Source organism: Caenorhabditis remanei, chromosome IV, assembly GCF_010183535.1.
Source record: "Caenorhabditis remanei strain PX506 chromosome IV, whole genome shotgun sequence".
Lineage (NCBI taxonomy): Eukaryota > Metazoa > Nematoda > Chromadorea > Rhabditida > Rhabditidae > Caenorhabditis > Caenorhabditis remanei.
Genome location: NC_071331.1, coordinates 4,654,201 through 4,679,253, shown reverse-complemented (window position 1 = coordinate 4,679,253; position 25,053 = coordinate 4,654,201). Strand labels below are relative to the sequence as shown.

General features: G+C 35.1%; 3 protein-coding genes across 3 annotated transcripts; 1 reads left to right on the top strand and 2 right to left on the bottom strand.

The window, feature by feature from the left end:
* Nucleotides 1-5,151: 5,151 nt before the first annotated feature.
* Nucleotides 5,152-7,509, bottom strand: GCK72_012432 (uncharacterized protein; the record flags this gene model as incomplete). The annotated part of the gene is made up of 4 exons (XM_053729109.1): nt 5,152-5,349; nt 5,403-5,612; nt 5,851-6,009; nt 7,459-7,509. 4 exons carry the CDS (start codon nt 7,507-7,509, stop codon nt 5,152-5,154), a joined length of 618 nt encoding a protein of 205 aa, XP_053583881.1.
* Nucleotides 7,510-12,001: 4,492 nt separating this feature from the next.
* Nucleotides 12,002-12,584, top strand: GCK72_012431 (uncharacterized protein; the record flags this gene model as incomplete). Its single annotated transcript, XM_053729108.1, has 2 exons — nt 12,002-12,057; nt 12,125-12,584. The coding sequence occupies 2 exons, from the start codon at nt 12,002-12,004 to the stop codon at nt 12,582-12,584; spliced, it is 516 nt and encodes a 171-aa protein (XP_053583880.1).
* A 6,616-nt stretch (nt 12,585-19,200) lies between these two features.
* Nucleotides 19,201-24,641, bottom strand: GCK72_012430 (uncharacterized protein; the record flags this gene model as incomplete). Its single annotated transcript, XM_053729107.1, has 7 exons — nt 19,201-19,388; nt 19,578-20,094; nt 23,659-23,748; nt 23,794-23,894; nt 23,951-24,133; nt 24,191-24,329; nt 24,378-24,641. The coding sequence occupies 7 exons, from the start codon at nt 24,639-24,641 to the stop codon at nt 19,201-19,203; spliced, it is 1,482 nt and encodes a 493-aa protein (XP_053583879.1).
* Nucleotides 24,642-25,053: the final 412 nt, after the last annotated feature.

Below are 25,053 nucleotides of genomic sequence, written 5' to 3'. Positions count from 1 at the left end.
GTGCTCAAAGGTGCAAAAATGAAATTTTTTCTGTTATGTCGTAGAAAGCTGAAATTTTTACCATGTTTCATAGGTGTGAAATAAAGTATTTCCACAAAGTTTCGAAACATGGTTCAAAAAATTTCCCGAGTTGTAAGATAAAATCATCAATTTTTAAAGAATTTTTGGATTAAATTGAAAAAAAAGTGCCATTTTTGAAATAACATGTCTGAGTATTTTTTTGTTTTAAATGAACCACTTAAAGTCCTTTTCGAAAAACTAGACAACGCCCTATATCATCGATTCCCAACAGTTGAAATTATTTAGTTGAAAAATTATTTTTTTTAATTTCAGAAACTATTGTTTTAACTCAATTTAGGTGTTTTCATAACAACTACGGATAAGAGCAACTCGAATCACAACGACCCCGAATCAGAACTGCTCTGTGCGATTGGGAGTTCGAATATTAAAAGTGTTTCTTTATTATTTTTTTTATTCACGATGTTTCATTTTTTTCCCGATTTATCTTTGACTTTTGTTCACTTTCTTTTTTGGCGGACGGCTCGGTGCACCGATCGGTAGAGATGGAAAAAATTTGTTGACTCGGAGGAGGTGTATGATGAGAACAGCGGAGGAAATAGTGATTTCCAAAACGCTATTAATTAAACTAAACAAGACAACCAACGACAGATTTGAACCTTATATGCTTTCTTCAAATTTGGTTCTTTTTTTCAAATAAACAAATCAACAAATTCCAAAATTTTTTGGTGATTCGGGGTCGTTGTGATTCGAGTTTCTCTTATCCGTAGTTGTTATGAAAACACCTAAATTGAGTTAAAACAATAGTTTCTGAAATTAAAAGAAATAATTTTGCAATAAATTATCAGTTTTATACTTTTTTGAAAAAAAAAAATTTCAAAAAAAAAATCATCAAAAAAATTTTTTTTTCAAAAATTGTAATTTTTTAGTATGACAATGTGAAGAAAAATTAAAAGTGTCAATACAAAAAATACTCAAAAAAACATGGACTATTCATTTGTGAAAAGAAAAATAAAAAATTCGAAAATTCGATTTTTTTAGTTTTCAACTTTGTCACTTTTCAACTGTTGGGAATCGATGATATAGGGCGTTGTCTAATTTTTCGAAAAGGACTTTAAGTGGTTCATTTAAAACAAAAAAATACTCAGACATGTTATTTCAAAAATGGCACTTTTTTTTCAATTTAATCCAAAAATTCTTTAAAAATTGATGATTTTATCTTACAACTCGGGAAATTTTTTGAATCATGTTTTGAAACTTTGTGGAAATACTTTATTTTACACCTATAAAACATGGTAAAAATGTCAGCTTTCTACGACATAACAGAAAAAATTTCATTTTTGCACCTTTGAGCACCTACCGTACTACCGTACCTGCGAGCCGGGAGCCAATATTGTGGATATGGGTTACTAGAGGCCCATAATACAAGTTTGTATAAAAATGCAAGCCCTAACTTCTTCACAGACTCTAGGCCCCTATGTACTATGACGATGCTCGAGTCTTACAGAGAATGCGTTATATAGTGATTCCAAATATCTACCAGAAAACATGTCTCCGCTTTTGAGACCAACTTCTGAGTTTCAATTGCCTGTTGTTTTTTTCTTTATTCCAGTATTGTCGCAACAAAAAAGTTCCGACATTTTTTCCCCCTCGGTGTTTGCGGACTCAAGCCAAAATTTGATAATTTTGGCTTGAGTCCGCAAACACCGACGAGGAAAAAATGTCGGAACTTTTTTATTTCGATAATAAAAGGAGACCACTTTCTAAGGTTTGAGAAAATGGAGCTTTGATGTTGACGTTCTCAGTTAGTTTCTTTGATTTTCTGAACAAAATTCATAGTTTCATCTCATTTCACTTTCATCTCATGGGTTATCAGTTTCTAGTAACAGATGAGTTTTCATTGCTGCAGTAGGTAATACATAAATTTTTTCAGTAGATGAGACATGTGAAAGTAAACACTGCAATATAGGAACATGTCTCCAAAAAATTAAAAAAGACAACGTGAAACTGCAAAATTCATGTGAAAAATTGGAGACTATTACCAACACTACCACTATCGGAACTCATTGGATTTCATCATTATTTCATGTTCGATGATTCACTGTTCCTTAGTTTCTTTATTTCTCAATTCTTTCCAACTTTTTCGTTTTCTTTTGGGTATCAATCCGCTAGTTTAATATAATTTTACTCAACTTCATAGAACTTTTTTCAGAAATGTTACATTTCAGATGACATGAAGTTACTTGATTGTGAATCGGGTTACCATATAAGATTTCTTAAAATCTTTAATTTTTTATTATTTCTAGCAGTTTATCAATTTTCACAGTTTCAGGGTAATGTTGTTTGACCACACTTCGGAGCAGGGGTCGATTATCCAGAAGTTGACAACACGCACTTATTTTTTATGATGTTCCAATTTATTTGAGGTACCAGCAAGAGCTAATTCTGATTGAGGGGCCGGATTCCTTACATTTTCATTATTTCAAGAAATAATGTCGACACTATGAAAGTGATTCGGACACAACCGTTTTACATGTAACAGTGAGGAGAATCAGTGGTGTCTCTGTCGAAATCATAATTAAGTCAATAACCAGAGTTCATTAGTTTACCGTAACAGTATTTACTCTTATTTGAGAGTTCGAACTAAATAAATATTGTTGTTGATGTACTCTTCCCATCTTTATTGGTTTCAGTTCGGACCCAACCCGCTAGTTTTATACAATTTCACTCAACTATAACGTGTTTCAGAAATGAATGAAGAAGACAGAAAGTTACTTGATTGTGATCATTGTTTCTCAGGAAGTTCTAGCACAGTGTCCACAGGAAAATGTATTTTGAGCTACGCATTTTGTGTAGTTCTGTCCTCGTCAACTCCTCGGTATGTCCTCCTTGTCTCCCTCTCGTTATTCCTTCCGTTCGGTCTCTCCTCGTATTTCTCTCCTCTCTATTCCTCTCATCTTTCATACTCTCTCACCCTGTTAATCTGCCCTGCCTGATTTGTAATTAGTAAGGGAACTTATACTTTCTTTACTAGTTACAACACAATAACCAAATTTCATTAGTTTACCGTAACAGTAACTATTCTTGTTTAAAAGTTCGAATACGTTTCGATTTTCTCAGACCAGAGATACGAATTACTAGAAACGGTGACTGCTAGGTTCGATTCTGTTCAAACCTGTCTGAGAATTTTTTGTTTTTTTTCAATTGAAATTGTGTCGTCAATCTCCACATTTGCAATTACTCGTGGAAACATAACTTATGGAACAGCGGTGTTTTTAAATCAAAGAACAGCATTTCAAATGTTGCATGTGATAATAGAGAGCCTCGATGTTACTATGAAAACAACAATATAGTATGAAATATAAATTCACTGAAACAGTCACGGTTTCAGATATTGAAACGATTGCGGTGAGAATTCTTCTTTATTTTCGAAACATTTTATATGTATCGTTCCCATAATTTTGAGATATTTTGAGATGACACGGAGAATATTTAGTGAATCTTCAAAACAAGAAGAGTTATTGCTTCAAACGAAAACTGTATTCAAGAAGAAAAAATGTTAAAATCAGAATTTCGATATATTTGAGGCGCAGCACTAGCTAAACAGTGGACATACTGGATAATTCATCTCAATGAACACTACAAGCTATACAAATAATTTCCGCCTTGTCTTAAGGATTCATTTCAATAACATTTTGAACTTATTAATAGATTTGAACAAAATCGAACCTAGCAGTTCACCATTATGGAGGCAAAAATATAGTAAAAATATAAATATATTGAAACAGTCACATTTTCAGTGTTCGAGTAAGACAATGTTCGATATAGCGAAACTATTATTCTATAAATAAAAATGTTAAAACAGAGAAAAACGTTGAAAAAACGTAATCTAATCAAATTTGTTTCAGAATTTCGATAAATTAGAGGCACAGCATTAGTTCAACAGTGCACAGAAGAATAGTTCATCTCAATGAACACTACAAACTAATTTCAGTCCTGTCATGAGGATTTATTTCAATAACATTTTAAACTTATTATTACCTTATCCCAGTTTAAATTTGATAACTTCAAGCAAAATCATGTCCTGATATATTAACACAATTGCGAACGAGCTTCTACAATTGAGTCATCTAAAGATCAAGAAATCAAATCCATGATTTGACAATTTTCCAAGAAAGGGCAAATTTTAAATAAGTCAGAACTTATTCACAAATCCCCACATTTGCAATTACTCGTGGAAACATAACTTATGAAACAGTGGAGTTTTTAAATCAACTTATAGCATTTCACGCTTTTTTGTTGAAACGTTACTATGGAAACAAAAATATAGTAAAACATATAAATTCACTGAAACAGTTTTAAAATTTTAAATTCACTGAAACAGTTATCACTGTTTCAGAGATTAAATATGACCAAAGTTGTCAAGGCCCGGGCCTTGACAACTATGAATATGATGTAAAGCAACTACTACATCAAGCATTCTTTACACTTCTTTTCAAAATAATTCATATCATTCCCACAGTATCGAGGTAGACTGACACGGAGAAAATTGAGTGAATCTGCAAAATAAATAACAAAGCTGATGGTTTAAACGAGAACAGTATTCTAGAAGTAAAAGTGTTAAAACCGAGAAAAAAACGTGAAAAACATAAAGTAATCAAATTTGTTTCAGAATTTCGATAAATTGGAAACACAGCATTAGTTCAACAGTGCACAGACGAAGAGTTCATCTCTATGAACACCAACAACTAATTTCAGCTCTGTCTTGTGGAATTAATTCAACAACATTTTACACTTATTAATACCTTATCTCAGTTTTAATTTTTTACTTCTGGCAAAATCATGTTCTGATATATTCACATTATTGAAAACTATCCCGCGCTTCTACAATTGAAGCAATAAAGTTATTGTAGTGAAACTAAAAGTTTATTGAAACGGTTACAAATTCAGAGATTGAATATGACAGTGTTCAATGTAAAGAAACCATTATATCCATCACTTTTCGAAATTTTGAAATGAATGATCGCATTATCGAGCTGTAGAAGGAAAAATGCTAAAAAAAATTTTCTGTTTAAAAAGTGAAGAAAATCCTCTGATTTTACAATCATTATTATCAAAACAAATTTAAAAATATCAACTATTATTAATCCGTCTCTTGAATGAACACGTTGAAAATACCAAGTCACTACTGATTGCTTTCTTCTTGAATACCGGATGAGTCAAATAGAATATCCACGGAACAACACAAGTCTCCGCGTCGTTTGCAAACGCTTTCACGATAACCAAAAATGAGAAATAGGAACTTGTACCATAGTACAGGACATAAATTATCTGGAAATAAAAATAAAAATTAAAAACTTTCTGTTATCAAATATAAAACTCACTATAAAGCCTCCATTGATAACATAGAAAAGTATCATAACTACAGTAGTAATTGTAATCGATAATTCCGCTTTATAAGACACTGCACTTTTTTGAAAACTGATGAGTTGCGCTCTGGCCTTTGCAACTTTCAGGAATAGAAGAATGTTGGCCAGAATTGCAAGTGTGAGCCATGCAATAGTGTTGTAGAGGTAGAAATATGAATTTCTGAGCTGGAAATAAAGAAAGTTTGGGGGCTGGAGTGTCTTTGGCGCGCGGTGACTCAATTTGTTCTTCGAGTTCTCATTTGCAAAATTTTATGAAAGTGGTAATTATAACTTTACTTTAAAAATTGCTAGGTTTGAAGCACTTTCTATGATCACAGTTATCAGACATCACCGGTTTCAACGAGATCACAAAACATTTGAGGATAAATTTTAAAATGTTTTCTATTTCATGGATGAAACTTACCCCAAACGCAGCATTTGCATAATAAATATGAATTGCGCCCAACGGATATGGACTACTAATTTGACGACAAACACCAACGGCTGGAATAAGGAAAAAGGTGAAACAGAGGGGGTAGAGCCAGATGAGAGGCACACTGACGCGCAGGAGAATTGAGTTTATCTGAAAATTGAATATAAAAGGAATTAGGTTATGCTGGATTTGTGATCTGTTCATGGGTATTTTGAAAAAGTAAAAAATTTAAAAAGATTTAGAATACAGTTTTAGTTTATAAACTGGATTAAATAATACCTGTAACGCGGAAACGTAGTTAGTGGAAAACGAAAGATGTTTCATGAGGTCCACTTATAAACTGTTACTTATCTGTACCGATAACAATGCGTAAGTAAACTTTTACTCAAAAATAATTTCATTCAGCTCGTAATGTCGACAAATCATATGCTTTCTGTTACAGAGAGGAATTATATTTCAAGTCACTGAAATTTTTCACTGGGCACAGCTTCTTTATACTTTCATTAAATCCTAAAAAGCTTGAACCCGAAATTTGCATTTTGAAAGAGTTTATATCACGGTGCTGTCCTTAATCTCATCAAAGCGACGCTGAACCGTCAATTCTTTTTGTTCTCTAATTAGTGCCTGTTGTGATTCGGGTTAGGGACACCACCAATAGAACAGAAAATGGACCCCTCAATGCTTCCAAACCTGGCTCTGTTGGAACATTTACTATGCAAATGCCATGAAAAATTGGTTGTGGAAAATCTTATGAACATAAATTTATTAAATGAAACCGAAAATTCTTGATGCAAAAACAATGTTGGCCTAAACTGTCACACATCTTGAATAGGAAACACCGGTGGTTTTTTTTCCAAATTGTCATAATAATCATAAATGTTCTGTTTCAAAAAAGGCATATAATTCTAGTTTTTGTTTTGAATGATATTATTTAGTCTTTGGTTGGTGTTTGACTTTAGAACTCGGAAAAAACAGAATTTGACAAAACAAAACTGTGACAATATAGAACAAACAACAATAGAACTGTTAAAAACTGGAACAGTGAAAGTTAGATCCCCAACATGTAATCGAAAACAATGGATTTATGAACATAAATTTATTAAATGAAACCGAAAATTCTTGTTGCAAAAGCAGTCTTACAATTAGTCTAATGTATCACTCATCTACATTGGTAACAATCGGAATCCCCGGTTTTTTTTTTTGAAAAATCCCATCAAGTCATAAATGTTCTGTTTCAAAAACGGCTTATATGTACTTTTAGTTAATTTTTGAATGTTAATAATTCGCTTAGACCCAAATTGAATTTCGGAAAATTCTGAAATTTTTGGAAAAAAACTTCCGTCGATAAATAAAAACTTTTCAAGCACAAAATGCAGACCTTGGTCGGCTCGGTCGGTCGGCGGTAGGACCAAACCTGACTGGACCGAATTGAAACTGTAGTTCGAATCACTTTTAGAAAACTTCAAGCACATAAGTTATTTCAATGAAACCGAAAATTTATGTTATATGTAGAAACAATTTTGGTCCAACAGTGCCAATATAGATCTATGATTACCTACTATTCCAGGTCTTCCCCCCTCCAGGATGGGTCATCCTCACCTTAAAATGATTCCTTGGAAACGAGACCACCACCAACCTCACCACAGGCATCAGAAATGGAAAAATCATCGCGCAATAATTTGTGTAATATGCCATCATGAATATAAACTTCAAAAAATGATTCGGCTCAATTGAAGCACACCATGAAGTGAACAACCCGGTAGACGGAAGTCGAACCATAAACCAATCAAAAAAGAAAAAGATGAAAACAGTGAGTTGTGATAACGAAATTACTAGAAACACATGTTGATTCAATCCGGGCTCCGGTCGGGTCCAGTTAGTCGATATGTAGACTGAGAATATCTTGCAGATGACGTGAAAACTTGGAAGTATGTAAATCCAGGGGAGGATTGCACATATTTGAGGCCAACCGTTCCATTGGATACGGTAATTCATATAAGTCTCATTGAAATGGATAGTATTTGGCCATAAAGTTGAGTTGGAAGTCATGGAACTGAAGTTTGAAATTGGATGAAATGAACAGAATAAATCACAAATTCTCTAACTCGAAGACAGGTGCAACCATTAATAACTGGTTAGTCTCCTCACTTTTATGCTCAAAAATCGACCAATTTTGCAGCTGGAATCAGGTTAAAACTGAAATGTTGACGATGTTGTGCCACGGGAAGGGCAGGTGCATGACAACACAAAAACCAAGGGGAATAAAATAGAGAGAAGTGTTTCATAACACGTTCAGGCTAAAAATAAAGGTATTATGAAGGGAACAAAGTTTAAATATTTCGATTAAAAGGAGATATGAATTAAAGGGACAAGAAATGCAATTATTCAAAGTGCCTGCTGACATCAGTAACTGCCCCTTGAAACTCAATAATGTTTTATCAACTTTTTCCATCATACTTTGATACTGAGTTCATTGTCCAATGAAATAAAGAAAATAGTTAGAAACCAATGAGAAACAGTATAAATTAAATGAGTTCTTATAGAAATATCAAGACCAGAGTTGTGCGGAAGTGATTTTTTTTTCTAAAACGGAAGTCGGAAGTAAAATTTTAAAAATGGAAGTTGAAAGTCGGAAGTAGATTTTTTTGCAAAAATTGTAAAACTCCAGGAAAAAATTCGCGAAAATCAGTGGAAAATTAGTTTTTGTCTGAAGAAAAGTTTTCTGTCCATTTAGACCATTTTTCCATGTGTTTTCGCGAAATGTGTTCTTTCCAAATTCCACAGTTATGGAATGGCGAAAGTGGGAAATAAACTTTCTTGTCCGGAAGTCGGAATTCCGCATAACTGATCAAAATATTCTGTTACTACAATTTTTTGCAGATTCGATATACATGTGTACTTGGAAACTGAAAACCCAATGTTTCCAGAATTCTCGAAGACGCAGAGTTTAGTGATATACATCCTTAGTGAAACTGAAAAAGTTTTAACTAACAACGAGAAAAATTTGTTTTAACTAGTTTTCATAAATTTATGTTGAAGCCATTTGTTTTGTGCTATGTGTGAAACGTGTGAAACGATTAACAAAACAATAAAAATGTGTCTCTTGATCATTTTCCGAAAAAAATACATTATGGAGAGTGTTCAACTAAAACCAAATAAGAATTAGTGTTAGATTTGAAACAGAAGTTCCAATTGAAAAATCAGAAGACCGATAAATTGTTACAAACTTATAGAAATCTAGACACACTGGAGCTGTCATAGTTGGGAATTGGTCAAACCATGGATCAACATTGCTGAAAAAAATCCTATCCTTTGAGCAGACATAGAAACAGTATGGATTTTGTTAGAATGCCTTCACAATAAGAATAACGGGTTTCCACCTTTTATAGAATGTTCTCAATTTTCCATATAACCCCGCCGGTGGCTGACCACTCGCTCAAAGTTCGGCCCGGGGACGCGGAGTGGGTCTCGACGCGACTACCGTAGTAAAAAACTTTTTTATGGCGAAAGTACGGTCAAGAGCCGCCGTAAATCGAAATTACGTGTCGAGACCCACTCCGCGTCCCAAGGCCGAACTTTGAGCGAGTGGTCAGCCACCGGCGGATGGGTAATAATCAAATTGTATAAAGAAACTCTTCCAGAATAGGAGAAGCATTGAGAAGTCAGAAATCAGAAACTGATGGGAAAATTGGTAGAATTGATGATTCGAGGAAAGAGATTTATACGTGTACAATAAGTTCTCATAGTTTTGTCGCCTTTTCTGAAAAACACGCATGTAACTAGAGCAAGGAACATGCATTGAGAATGTCACAATACTTCAACTGGAAGAAAAACTAATTTTTACAATGTAACCAGGTCAAAAAATACCTAAAGATAAAAGTTACGGCTTTCAATCACAGTGTACAATTTTCTCTAGCTTTTGAAACTGTAGAATACTTATCTACTGAATGTGGATCAAATTTCTTCAGCCAATAAATATATAATAACATGTAGTTTGACGTTTTTTGTATACATATCCATCTATCTATCAAAAAATTCAAAGAAATTTTCTGTTTCTGAACATTAGTGAATTAATTTTCATTGAGAATGACCAAGATGTTTGATTTCCGCCGAACTCAGGGATACACAACCTTAGTGAAGCTGAAAAAGTTTCAACTAACTACGAGAAAATAGGTTTCAACCAGTTTTCTTAAATTTCTGTTAATATAATTTATTTAGTGCACGAGGTATTTTGGACGCAGCAACCAATGCCAAATCGATAGCGTTCAACTAAAACCAAATAAGAATTAGACTTAAACTTGAAACAGAAGTCTTAATTAAAAAATCATGAGAATGATAATTTGTTAACAACATAGAAATCTAGGCAGACTTGAACTGTGAAAGTTTGAAATCGGTTATTTCTAGCAAACGTAAGGTTGTCATGGTTAACATTGCTAAAAAAAACCCTTACCCTTTTCGGCAGAGATAGAAACAGTATACATTTTGTTAGGAGGCCTTCACAATAAGAATAACGGGCTGCCAAATTCACATCTTTTCTTAACCATGCTCTTAAAAAAACTCTTCCAGAACAGGAGAAGCCTTAATAATTCAAAAATCAGAAACTGTTGGAAATTTTCAAAAAATTGATCATACCAGAATATTCATACACAATATTTATTTCTAATAGTTTTGTCGGTTATTTCTGAAAAACATGAAACACATTTTTGCAACTGTTTCAAAAACCTTTTTAATGTGTGTGTAGGTTTGGAACACTTGATACTATCTCTCTGTTGCATGTCAAATTACATCTTCAACCAATTTTATAGAAGTGTATAAAAAATCACGATATTCTAACAGAAATTTTTACTTTTTCTCATTATTATTAAATATTATCAACCAATACTTTAAAACAACAATTTTTTTTCGAAAAACGAATTCTTAAAATTGTTGATGAAAAATATACATATCTGGCACATCGAAACCCGAAATATATAAGTTTTTCTCCGAGAATGTTTTCAAAATTTGAGTGGTCTTTTTTTCGAATATTATGATTTCGGCTCTATTACAGTTTAGATGTCCTTTGAAAACTTGAACGTCCCAAAAAACACTTAGACGTCCCTTGAAACACTTAGACGTCCTTTGAAACATTTAAACGTCCTTTCGGATCCCAAATATGTTCAAAAACATTTAGACGTCCCAAAAAACATTTAAACGTCCCAAAAAATGTTTAGACGTCCCTTCAACATTAAAAGCCACTGAAAGTGTTCAAGGGACGTCTAAATATTTTTTGGGACGTTTAAATGTTTTTTGGGACGTTTAAATGTTTTTTGGGACGTTTAAATGTTTTTTGGGACGTTTAAATGTTTTTTGGGACGTTTAAATCTTCAGAACTATATTTTGGGATTACAAGGGACGTCTACACATTTTATGGGACGTTTAAACGTTTTTTGGGACGTCTAAACTTTTGAAAGGACGTTTTAAAAAAATTAGAGTTTGAAAGGACGTATAAGTGTTTCAAGGGACGTCTAAGTGTTTTAAGGGACGTCTAAGTGTTTTTTGGGACGTTCAAGTTTTTAAAGGACATCTAAACTGTAATAGAGCCATGATTTCTCATAGAAAAACAAAACTTCTTACATAAAAAGCAAATGCCCAAACGCCTAAAAAAAACTACACGATCAATGGTCTTGTATCACAGTGTACAAATTTCTCTAGCTCTTGAAACTGTAGAATAATAATCTTCTGAATGTGAGTGGCAAAAAAACTCAAAACGCCCCGGAGTCATTCTCAAATGCGGTTCAATACGGTGTTGTCAATGAAATAATTACTGTTCAATATATATTTTGAAAAAACTTTCATACAGTTTTATTTACTTGAACGACCTCAAAATCAGATCTTGACCAATCCTACAAAAAAAGACGATTGGAGACCCGTTTTCTTCCCAAAAAATGACAGGTAGGTCAAAAATTAGCGCGCGCACACGACACCCAAATAAGAGGACGACTTATTGATTCTCCACTGTCAAGATACCTCATTCTAGCGGTCTGTACCTCATTCTAGCGGTCTGTTTCCTTTCTTTCTTATTTTTGGTGAATATCAGTTCTATTTTTTCAGAAGAACAAAACTCAACTGAAAAATGTACTACCAACTCCAACACTATAAAACCATGGCGTCAAACCTCACGAAGAAATTTCTGAAGGAGCAACGGGAAAACCGTGAGAAGTAAGTGAAATAAATCTATCAGGTCGTTGAAGCAGAGATCTTGGTTATAAATTAAGAATCTGGAGAGAGTCGTTCGGAACCTGCGAACTGAGAAGCGAGTGAGCGAGCAGTTGAAGAAGAGACTCGACGATGCGAACAAATTGATCAAGTGTCTGAGCGAGCAGAAGGGTCTGACTGGTATCGTGAAACAAGAGATACCTGAGCAAGACACGCCGAGAGTTATTAGGGAGATCAAAGAGGAGATCGAGGAGCAAGAAGCTGAGGATCAGGATTCTGAACTGGAAAAGCAGTCCTTTCCAATCAAGAAGAGCCCAGAAACAGTTGCAATCCACTGGTTGAAGAAAGAAAACAAACGATTGACGCAGGAATTGAGACTTCAGGAGTCGAGATCAAAACCAGAGCCAAAGAAGAAATCGGTGGAATTCAAACCGAAGAAATTGAGATCAAAGAAGAAAAACTATCAAAAAAGAAAAAGAAATGGAAGAGGTGGAGGGATTGGAAAATCGGATTTTTTGGTTGATATTTAGGATGATTGGATACACTTATATTTGACTGTTTTATAATTGTGTTAAATTTTATTTGTCTAGATGTAATAAAAATGATAGATCTTTGCATGAAAAAATTGAGTGAATAGTAAAGAGGTTACTCGAGGGTGAGAGCTTTTTGTGTGATATCACTGATAAGAAGCACGAAAAACGGGATTTATTTATAGAATACAATTTTTGGATACAGATCAATATGGTCATCCTCGTTACGTAGCCACATCAGATATATACACTGTATCTGAAAATGAATATATATATATATATATATATAAAAGGTTGGGTTAACGGTATCACAGGAAAAAGAAATGCTGATGTGCAGGTTGTGAAACAGGATAAACTCATTGCGGGTTAATATTTTAAAACCAAAAGAAATACAAATCTTTAGAAAATTTTAGAACAATTTCTTTCAAATTGTTTGTTCCAAACAGTTCTTTTGATTTACTACCAAACACATTCTCATCAAGTTTATTTATTATGCCGATAGCTGTTTTAAATGAACCCTTTCTAAATTTTATAAATTTTAATAAAAACTGTCATGTATACTTCCAGTGGTCCTACGTTCCGATATGTTTTCTGCTTCAGAACCTTATAGTGAGTGTTGATAGTTGGATTTATAATTTCCCAATTGCTGTTTGATGTTTTCATTTCAATAGGAGTACTTTTAACGTTTTGATGAATATATATTACACCACATGACACCTTTACACCTTGTGAGTAACGTAAAACTAAAATAATATTCAGTTTCATGAATGTTATGTAACAAGTTTCAACAACATCATATAGTTTTCGAACCAAATTCAGTAATGTTGGACTAGTTTTGTGCTGCAAGTTGTTCAAACCCGTGACGCTGAATTATAAAAAGTACGGCTCAAAATTGTCAGAATCATTGAGCGCATGGAATATTTAAAGCATCAAGAGTTCAGAAATAAATAAAAAAGAAAAGAATCCGTTTTCAAAAGATATTGGATAGAACATTCAATGTCGATGAAACCGGTTATCTATTTTATTTCTTTCACCATCATTCAAATCATACCTTATCAATTTCAACATGCTTTAGGTGTTATGCTAACAACTCGAAACTGGAAAATTCAGTTTTGTAAAATTCATTGTTGAACATACTAAACTGAAACCAAAAAAACTCGGAATCGGATTCCTAAAATGAAAAAACTCATACTACTGTTTTGATGAGAACCTAAAGTATGAATCGTTTGTATCCGAGACTTTTAACAAAAGTGATCCTTTTATGCATACTTATCTCTGAAAATAATCATCCAAATTTTAAACGCATTATCTGTAACAGCGATTTCTTTAGAAAGTTGAAAAGTATCATTACAATTTGTTTAATTGCATAAGTAATTTAAAACCAAGATCTCTGTTTCTACGACCTGATAGAACTGAGAAGTAGTTTGCAGACTGTTATGCGCGGCAAATTGCGAACTTTTGTGTGAGAAGTTCATCATTACAGATATTGACTGAAATCTGTGTTTCCCACGTTTTCTAAAATATTAATGAATATTTATCTGTAGTGGCTCTTCTATTATTTGTAGTGGCTCTGATGTGATTTTTTGAAAGCAAAAATAAGTTTCCTAGCGTTTTCAAATTATTGAAAACAATTGTAGAAAATATTCAAGATACTGTTTCGAACCTGCTATAATTCATGCGTTTACATCATTTTCTGTTATAACTAAGAAAATTGTTATTAATAACAACACAAGAATTACATTATAGAACACACGTTTCCTTCCTCTCTTCATTTTACATTAAAATTCTAGTTTAACTTTGTGTGGTGAAAATTGAAAAACTCATGCGACTGTTTCAAAAATAACAGAAAGTCTGAAATCTTAAAACAGAGTGATATGACTATATTGTTTCATGAATCCGAATGTCGTTAAACCACAATTCACCGATCCAAAAGTAGCACCAATTTTCGATTTTTCACTTTGATTGTTGTGGAACTTTTGATTGAAACTAAACATTTCCGTTGTTTGATACGCTCATACTGAACCGTAAAATTCAATATAATTGCCGCGAGCGACAGATTTCGATCTCCTAGTAGCCAAATCTAAAAAAAATACAAAATGCATTCTTAATGAAACTGTAAATTTTCAAAGTCTGTCCAAGGGGGTCTTTATTTCCTACCCGTACCTGGGATGTGCTTAAATAATAAAGAATGAAGTTACTGTTTCAGGAAAATAGTGAAAATTACATGTGTAATGTTGAGATACTTGAAAACCACAATTGGTGGCACAGAGAAACAGAAATTTTTGACACGAATTTTTAATATCATAGTTTTCCAAATGTATACAACAGAGTTGCTATGGATTTTAACCGATTTCAACAACCAAAAGAAATTGAGTAATAATTTTTTTAATTTGTTGAAAATACTATTTGCATTATATGTTATCTAAAATTATTAAGAAATATTCCGGTTTCATAAACCGCAGAAACTTGTGAATGCGCTCTGGAATCTGATGTGTTCCACATTTTCTGCAAACCGTGATCACTAAAAAAATTCCCAATCATCAAAACACATCATTACTGTTTTCTTCAGTTCAGTTCCAATGAGTTCCAATCCACTACATATGTTAGTCTTTCACACAAATCGAACGATTTTTCAGCACCACGTGAACATAGAAACCAAGAAATAGAGTGAAATACAACACTCTGCATTAATGGATTTGTTGAAATAAAAATGTATTTGTCCCTTCATAGAAGCAGTGTTTAACTATTCGAGCCCATTAAAACTAAATTTTACTTCCATCGATAAATTAGGGTTGTTGGATTTGAGCAATTTATGAAATCTAAATTTCGTCTATCGTATATGTTACTAATGCTGTCCAACTATTAAATTTATTTTTTTTTTGAAAAGCTAATAACTCAAATAAATATTTTGAAATTCGAAATACAATAAATTATGAGCAAACTGGACTTGTTTACGTTTCAAGGAGTAATTGAGAAATCGATAACTTTGACAATAAATTATTACAGGTAGAAACAGAAATTTGTATTTAATCTAATAAAAACAAATGAAATTACAATTGTCTTTTTAAATTTCTTTTTCAAGGGTTATGATTGTCATTTGACCCAACATCCACTCCCAGTAGACTATTTCTGCTTCAGAACATCTTTGAAACGTATGTTGTTTTGACTCGTAGTTTCCACAAATATTTGCATTTCAATACATCAAAAAAACATTTTGAAACTGAAACTATTGAAAACTTTGAAAATTCAAAACTATTCAGTCGTTTTTTTCTCACAGTTTTTTTAAAACATGCTGCTGTAAATCGGGCTACAATTTTTATTTCTGGCACATTTATTTAAAAAAAATAACAAAGGAAATTAGAGCATTTCTAATCAAATAGTTGAAAAAGCAATCAAATGATCTTGAAAATCGAAATTAATTCTCTTTACGATTCCTTCAATATTGAAATTTTGAAACGGTTTATTGATTTATCAGAACATTAATTTATGCATACGCTGTTACAATTAGCTCTTATTTACTGGAAACAAGAATGAAAGAACATTCTAGAAAATCCCCATATAGATCCTAATTTTGTTCTCTATTCTATTCTTATTCACATCCCAATCTGACTGTACTTATGTATCTTTAATTATTTATTATGAAAATAATGCTAAATATTTCCGTTTCATGGAACAGGGAAATGCTCAAAACATCTCAAACTAATGATATGATTGTACGGTAAGAGTGTAACAATCCAAACCATAAAAACTGGAATAGGATTCCCGAAATTATGAATTCTGACAGAACTTATATTTGAAAAGAACGAATGTTAGTATTTAAGGATTTATTCAGTTTATACACAAACTCATTTTGATTGGCTGTGTAACTGTTTCACAAACTTCAGAAATTTTGAAAATTCGGAACCGAGTGCTTCTTTGAAACACCGATTTTAAAAAGTATCAACTGAATTTTAGAGTTCATCTTTTCTCCAAGTTATTGTCATCAGAAATAGTCTCTGTAGATGTATTTCATAAAATGTTTGAATAAACAAGTGAAATTTGGCAACTCAAATCCTTTCAAAAACTGATTTGGTCTCAATTTTATGTTTGTGGTTTAAGTTGACACGGTTATTGAGCCCTTTCATGACGACTCAAATCAAGTTTTTTTCTGGAAATAACATTTGATATGCGTGCAACATCGGAACATCACTATCGATTCTTATAACTCATTTATACAATTCTTTTCAATGTTTTTTGTTAATTTTTAGTTGGATGCATACATGTACGCTCATCAGTAATCATATGTATTCTGTTGTCAGTTTGACACCTCTAATATTCAACCTGCCAATTTATCGGCCCCATAATTTCGGGTCACACCGACTTTCCCAGCAAAATCCCCCAAACAACTCTTCTAGCCATTTATCTCTGCTCCTCTACTTCATATTCCCTTTTTTTCTACTTAAAAACGGTTAATTCTACCGAATTCTATTAATTTATTGCCGCTCCTCATTATTTAAACGGCGCGCGCATTTGTCTACAGCAAGGCTGTGCGGCAAAAGCTTTTTTCGGCAATTCGGCAACTCGGCAACTTGTTGCCGCACAGCCCTGGTCTACAGTACCCCGGCCTTTTTAGGCCAACGCTCGCCTCTTCTCGCAACGGCACTTCCCTACGTTTTTTTTCTCCTTCCCCTCTTTTCTCCCTCTTAAAAATATACATAAATCATGTTGCACCGAGACCATATGTACTTACCTGCACCTAATTTCTTCGTTTGACGGCGTAAAAACAACTTGGCAGCTGCTTATTATTATGCAAATCGGTGCTAAATCCAAAACATCTCAAATCACAACCTTCCAAAAAACTGACTTCATTCAATTGTTAAACTCAGCGGTTTCTCAGCATTAGGTCCATTTACTTTTAGTTTCTGAATTGATGACACAGGTGAGATTAGCGAAAATGGACATCATAGTACCCATTCTAAGTGAAACTGTAAAATTTCAAGTCTGGCTAAGGGGTCTTCATTTTTCACTTCTCACTGGGACGTGCTCTCAAATAGTTGGAATTACGTTACTGTTTCAGAAACCTAGTGAATACTACATCTGAAATATTGGGATAGTAATGAGATTGTTGTTTTCAAGTGCAGTAATTTTGAAATTAAAAAAAAACAGATTATGCGAGTTCCAAGCTGCAGGGACCGGGCTGCCGACACCATCCGATTTTCTGTGCCGATCAAAAAAACCTGTTTCATATCTACAACAAGAAATCTATGTTGTTCTCAGGAAACTTAATCAGAGTATTGAATACATATAAAAAAACTTTGCAATTTCATTAACCCGAGAATATATAACTTGTTTTAAATACTCCGGTAGTTTTTGGCATAATAAGCTTTCAAATAAAGTAAAATGCCTATTTTAATCTTGGCTATACGAAAATGAGTGACGTATCGCAATTACAATAAATAAACTTACGGTTTCAGGAAATTCATTTTTATAAACTTTTGATTTTTTTTATTCATCTTTCTAGTCCTCTCTTTCCTACTCTTTTCTAGTTGGTCAACTAAATTCTGTGACATTTGATGGTTACTGTTCATATTGTCGACCTAAAGTTTGTTTGCAAAGTATTCAGGTTTGGATTCGATGGACTAGTACAGACACATTTTTTTATTAAAGACATAAAGAAACTGAAACTTTGTAGGAAATTCATTGTTCATAAGAGTTCGGTTCATATTACACTTCATTTTGGTTTTTGGGGCAGTTTCTGCAAAAATTCGACTGAATTGATGATTTTTATTAGTTCTTTAGTGATTTAAAAAAAAGCACTTATTTCCTCATTTTCAGATTTATCATGACAGAATAAAAATACTGTTTCACTCAAAGGACTCATTACAAGTTTTGCTCAAATATTCATTGGTTTCATTAATAAAATGAATTTGAACAGTAATTTTCGATTATTCAAAATAGGATCGTATTAACAATTTTCAGCTATCACATTGTGAATTCTCACTTGTTACAGTTTCAAAATCATTGTGAATATTTTGACCACATGTCTCGATCAATGGGTACTTAATAGATAGACACTGAAAATTTTCTGATACAAGTTTGTTTCATAACACAAGCGGTTTTTGAATACCCACTGACATATTGGGATACAATAAAGAATTGGGAAAAAAAAATCACATACAACCAAAAATAATTCGGAATGCTTTTGGATAAATCCAGTTTCATGGCAATGAGTTGACACTAGAGGAGTGGTTATATGAAATTCCAGCTTTTAAGAATGAGATGTATGGTTCCCACATGTAGTATAGTGTAAGGAAGAATGGACCGGGATAGTAAATTAATTAGAAACAACTTTTGTGCGCTATTTGTGAAAAATTACTCCTCATTCTTCTAGTTTTACACTTCGTCCAGATGAATTTTGCTTTTTTTTGAGTCATATACATCAATACATCACATTAGCAACTTCTATAATTTTTGAAGACAAGCAAGTTATGAAACTGTATTTTTTTCTGTTTCTAGTAGTACACATAGATTTTGTGATCTTCTTTCTGAATTATCATGTGAAATAACTCAAACAAAAGTTGATTCTCTTTTTCAAAAATTTCAGCACAAATTCATGAAAAAATTCAAATATTTTGGGTCACAAAATATTCAATAACCCACGAGACTTCAAAAAGTCTTGTGATTCTTTAATTCGTCTTATGTGCTCGGCTACTTCTTCATCCAATACGGTCCGTGGGACACCGAAGATTTCAGAGAATAGGCGAGGAACAGAAAAGCAGATGAGGTTTTTTTTAATCAAATCAAGGGTTTGATTGTGGAGATTATCTGAAAAATCGATCAATAATTTTTATTTTGGAATTTGATATTCTTTTCGCACATTTCTTAAAACTGAGCTCTACCGAATTGCCCTTGAAAAATGTCTCTTTTTTCTGAGTCTCTCAATTCCGCACACAATTTTCATGGGGTTTCGGTAGAGCGCGGTTGTGAGACACGTGTCGTGGTAATAGAACTCACTAATAGTGTTAACCTGTTCGAGGAGTCCCTGAATCCTGTCGAACAATCGTTCTTCTTGATCTCGAGTTGACAATTTGTAATACAAGGTTCTGGAGATCAGAGCGTAATTTTCAATCAGCACAAACACATTATCGAATCCCGTCTTCACGACGTCTTTCATTAAAATCGGTTGGAGCATGATAAGCATCAAGAACACTCCGAGTTCCGCCTCGCTAAAATGCATCAACTCAATCGCAGTCGCAAATGACTTCATTTTTATGCCCAACCCCCCGTAGAAGAGTTTGTGGAACTTCTCCCAGGCAATGATGCCACCATTCCTGAGAAGGAATCCGCAGTCAGTGAAAGCTGGTGCGGATCGAACAAGATAAATGGAGAATGCGTGTCTTTTCAGGAGAATGATTTTGTCTTCGGAGGACAAACCGTTGAGAAGTGGAACGTTTCTGGTGAAGGGGATGAAGGATTTGATGTCGGAGTTGATTTCGTTGATAAAGTGTTGGAGAGTTTCCGTGTTGGTCTTCTGAAGAAAAAACAATTTTTGTTTGTTTTAAGATACTGTTTCACTAGTATGTCAAATTGAGGAGCGCAAAATCTAGATAGTATTTGTTTGTTTAAAAACTCTTCTCCCAATATTTTGAGAGTTATAACTACTGACTGCTTATTTTCAGCCTTAACCGTGTCGAATTTTTTTTTTGAATTTTTACCATACTTGTCAACCGGGCCGAGCCGGGCCGACGGTTTTTCTTAAATAACTTTTTTCAAAAAAATCGTACGAGGTTGGATGATAGCTCAAAAGATAGGTATTGTGAATTGTCATCAATTCATACTTGTCACGGGCCGGGCCGGGCCGATTTCCAAATTTTCACCGGCCCGGCCCGGTCGGCCCGGTCGGCCCGGGTGAAGCGACGTTTTTCAAAAAACATGTTTTTTCAGCAGTAATTTTGGAAAAAGTGGTTTTTGGGGCATTTTCTGCAAAAATTCGACTGAATTGACGATTTTTATTAGTTTTACAGTGAATTTAGTGATAAAAAAGCACTTGAAAATTATTTTTGGGGTGCAAAAATTAAACAAAATTTTCCACCCGGGCCGGGCCGGCAAAATTTTTCCTCGGCCCGGCCCTGGCCCGTCAAATGACAAGTATGCATCAATTGAATATAAAACCAATTTACCAAAATAACCACACGAGCCAATAGAGCCTTCGGCCCGTCCGGGCCGGGCCGGGCTGGGCCGAACCGGGCCGAGAGCGATTGTATGTAGCTGTCGAGATTTTTTTGGGAAATTGATTTTAAATTTAATTTTAAATTTAATCAATTCAAAATACCTATCTTTTGAGCTATCATCCAACCTCGTACGATTTTTTTGAAAAAAAATTATTTAAGAAAAACCGTCGGCCCGGCTCGGCCCGGTTGACAAGTATGATTTTTATATCCAAAAAACAATTGACAAGCTAAACCATGTTGAGATATCTGAGTGCATGGTGACGAGGATTTCAACTACACAGTCAACTACATGTAGCAGCTGTGACTATGATTCTATGAAATACTGAAAGTAAGATATACTGTTTCGCTGCTGTATTAAGTTGTAGAGTTAAAGATCTAAATAATGAATCTTCTGATTACGCTTGTTGACGAATAAAGTAAACCAAATAGTCAAATCCAAGACCACTGCTAGGCATACTTGCAACGGGCCGGGCCGGGCCGGGCCGATTTGAGAATTTTCACCGGCCCGGCCCGGCCCGGCCCGGCCCGGTCGGCCCGGGTCACAGTACAAAAATTTGAAAATTTGAATTTTTTTGAAATTTTTTTGATTTTTTCGCAAAAAAGTCGAATTTCCGACTATGTTTTTACATATCGATAAAACTCAAGTGTCCATAGGATTTTTGACTATTTTTGATGAAAATTTCAAAAAATTTCGAAAAATATTGTGAAAAAATTGTGCTCATTTTTTGACTCCGGGCCGGCAACTTTCTCTACCGGCCCGGCCCGGCCCGGGCCGGGCCGGGCCGGGCCGGGCCGACGGGCCGAGCCGGGCCGAGCCGGGCCGGGCCGATATTTTGCAAGTCTGCTGCTAGGTAGATCGGGGTTATCAAGAATCCCGAAAACCAGAAGGCAACTCTACCGCTAAAGTAAGCCTGTGGAAGCTCTGGTTATAGTTCTATGAGTTACTGTATCAGTACTACCATATACATAACCCGATAAAAATATAAAAAAATACAAAACATTTCAAAAACATGATTCACTCTGAAAAATTTGACTAATTTCGAGTAATTTTTGAAAATGGAAGTAATAAACCTGTGCTCATTAAAAACTGCACAATAACCAAAATTCGCATTCAAAATTAGAGGAAGTACTAATTCTGTTCAAATTATTCCCAATTTATTTCATTTTTGTCGTTCTAGTCCAAAAATAGTCAGTTTTCAGCCAATTTCATTTTCAAAAATTGTCGTCGAATACAGCGCATGCCAAGGCTGTCGCACGGCCGGCCGCGGCCTCGGCCGGCCGCGAGAAGAAAAAAATGAAAAAGCCGCGGCCGGCCGCGGCCGGCCGCGGCCGGCCGAGGCCGAGGCCGCGGCTTTTTTTCAAAGTTGCAAAACTTTGTCGTTTTTGAAAAAAGTTTTGCTGGTTTTTTGCTTTCTGGTACAAATCTGACAACCGGGGATCGATCCCCACTCGTGCCAAAACTTTTTTGTTTTTTGTTTTTGAGATTTTGGTACCAATCTGACAACCGGGGTTCGATCCCCACTCGTGCCAAAACTTTTTTGTTTTTTTGTTTTTGACCTTTTGGTACCAATCTGACAACCGGGGTTCGATCCCCACTCGTGCCAAAACTTTTTTGTTTTTTGTTTTTGACCTTTTGGTACCAATCTGACAACCGAGGTTCGATCCACACTCGTGCCAAAACTTTTTTGTTTTTTGTTTTTGACATTTTAGTACCAATCTGACAATCATGGTTCAACCCCACTGGTGTCAAAGTTGTTTTTCATTTCATTTTTGGTTTTTGGTGAAAATCTGAAGACCAAAGTTGCCTTTTCGGAGAAGGACTGTTTTGAAAAAAAAAACACTTGTAATCTATCTAAAAATGTTTTTTTTGTTTTGAAATGGTTTCAGAATGGTACCAAAAAGCAAGAAATGAAATGAAAAAAGGTTTGACACCGGAGGGGTCGAACCCTGGTGATCAGATTGTTACTAAAAAGTCGAAAACAAAAAACAAAAAAGTTTTGGCACGAGTTGGGATTGAACCCCGGTTGTCAGATTGGTACCAAAAAGTCAAAAACAAAAAACAAAAAAGTTTTGGCACGAGTTGGGATTGAACCCCGGTTGTCAGATTGGTACCAAAAAGTCAAAAACAAAAAACAAAAAAGTTTTGCCACGAGGGGGGGTCGAACCCTGGTTGTCAGATTTGTACCAAAAAGCCAAAAACAAAAAACAAAAAAGTTTTGCCACGAGGGGGGGTCGAACCCTGGTTGTCAGATTTGTACCAAAAAGCCAAAAGCATATCAAGTCATGTTTTCAGTTGATATGCTAGAAAGCCGCGGCCGGCCGCGGCTTTTTTGAGATTTTTAAGAAAAAGCCGCGGCCGGCCGCGGCCCTTCACGGCCGGCCGCGGCCTCGGCCGGCCGCGATTTTCAACAGCCTTGGCGCATGCAGACAGGAAAAATTGCGTGGGACGGCGGTCGCTCCCTCTGTGGGTGACCGTTTCAACACTGCTGTATAATACAATTTCTTAACAAAAGATTATTATCTTATTGGTATTTTCACAGACCTAGATCACGCTGGTTAAGGATTGAGCTAAACATGCTAACGTAGACAAATGTGAGGCTACTGCCTCCCCTAACGGGTTTCAAAAATCCAGTGAACCAAAAAACAGCTAGATCGATAAACCTGTGACAGCTCTGGGTATGGTTTTGTGAGTTACCGTATCAGCACTACCATTTTTCGATTTCTTATTTCAATGAAATACTGTATCAATTGGTTCACATCGCTTGCACTATGACACTCCCAACATTTTGCCCATAAGACTAACCCCTCACGGCCTATTCCCTAACCTTCCCAGGTCCCCCTTCTGCCGAAAATCAATAACTCACCAGTTCAACATCCTTGATCGTCATCATCATCATTCTCTCATTCGAGTAGCCATAAGTCGGCAAATGGAATTGATGAATATGTTGGGTAATCTGAAATCGCATCCTCATTTTTTAAGCCATATCTAGTCAACATACCCATGCGAATTCAAACTTTTCCTTTTGAGTGGGATTGAATGGTTGTTGGCTGTCGTTGGCTGGTTCCAGAGATACGTTGTTGTTAGCTGGTTGAAGAGGTTCTGAAATTTATTTTTAAAAGGAAATTTTTTTTTGAAGGTTTGTCCAGAATACTCACGTTGAATGGTGTCGATTGGTTGTGGGCTTTTGTTGGCTGGTTGGAGAGATACGTTGTTGATGGCTGGGAGCAGAGATTCTGAAAATTCTTTTTTTGTGGAAACTTTTTTGAAGGCTTGTCCAGGATGCTCACGTTGAATGGTGTCGATTGGTTGTGGGCGGTTGCTGGCTGGTTTCGGAGGCTCTGAAATTTATATTGTTTTAAAGAAACTTTTTTTGAAGATTTGTACAGAATACTCACGAGACTGTTTATGCATTCCCACTTCTCTGCACTTTTTGAGTCGACAAGCTTTACAGTCATTTCGAGTTTTCGGGGTGATCGCACATGGTGTTTTGTATCTGCATTGATACTCCTTGTCGTACGCACGGCAGAAGAATTTCTGAAATTTTATGCCTTTGATATTCAGAATCAGAAAAAAAATCAATACCTTGCAGCCTTCACAGGTCAGAACTCCATAGTGACATCCAGACGATTTGTCGCCGCAAATCAGGCAATACCGTACTGGTTTTTCTACGGGTGGTTTCGGGGATACAACGGAATCGATAACGTTATCCAAAAGTTGTGCCGGGGATACCACAGAGTTGATAACTTTATCCGACAGTAGTGTCGGGGATACTACGGCGTTGATAACGTTAACCGACAGCTGTGCCGGAGATGCTACGGAGTTGATAACGCTATCGAGCGAATCCATGGAGAAAGAAGTGCACAAAAAGAGAAATGAATGGGTGACTGACTGACCTGGGCCAAAGAACGTAGGAGGAGGGTGAGTCGAACGGAGAGATGGACGGTGAGAGAGCGCGCGTTAGATAGAGACGACGGGCGGTCGTGGTATTGAGAGGCCATGATGACGTCATTTGTATGTATGTGAGAATTGCTTATGACACTGTGCGCTAGTGTTCCGACAAGCGATCAGCAATGCTCGCCGAGCGCGAGAAATCTCGCATTTCTCGCACACGCAGTACTCGCATTTTTTATTTTTGTTTGGCGTGAATGCGAGAATATTCTCGTTCTCGCAAATGCTCGCATTTTCTCATTCTTTCATTTCTCGTTCTCGCAGATGATCGCATTTTTTAAATTCTCGCGTGAAGATCGCAAAAAATTGC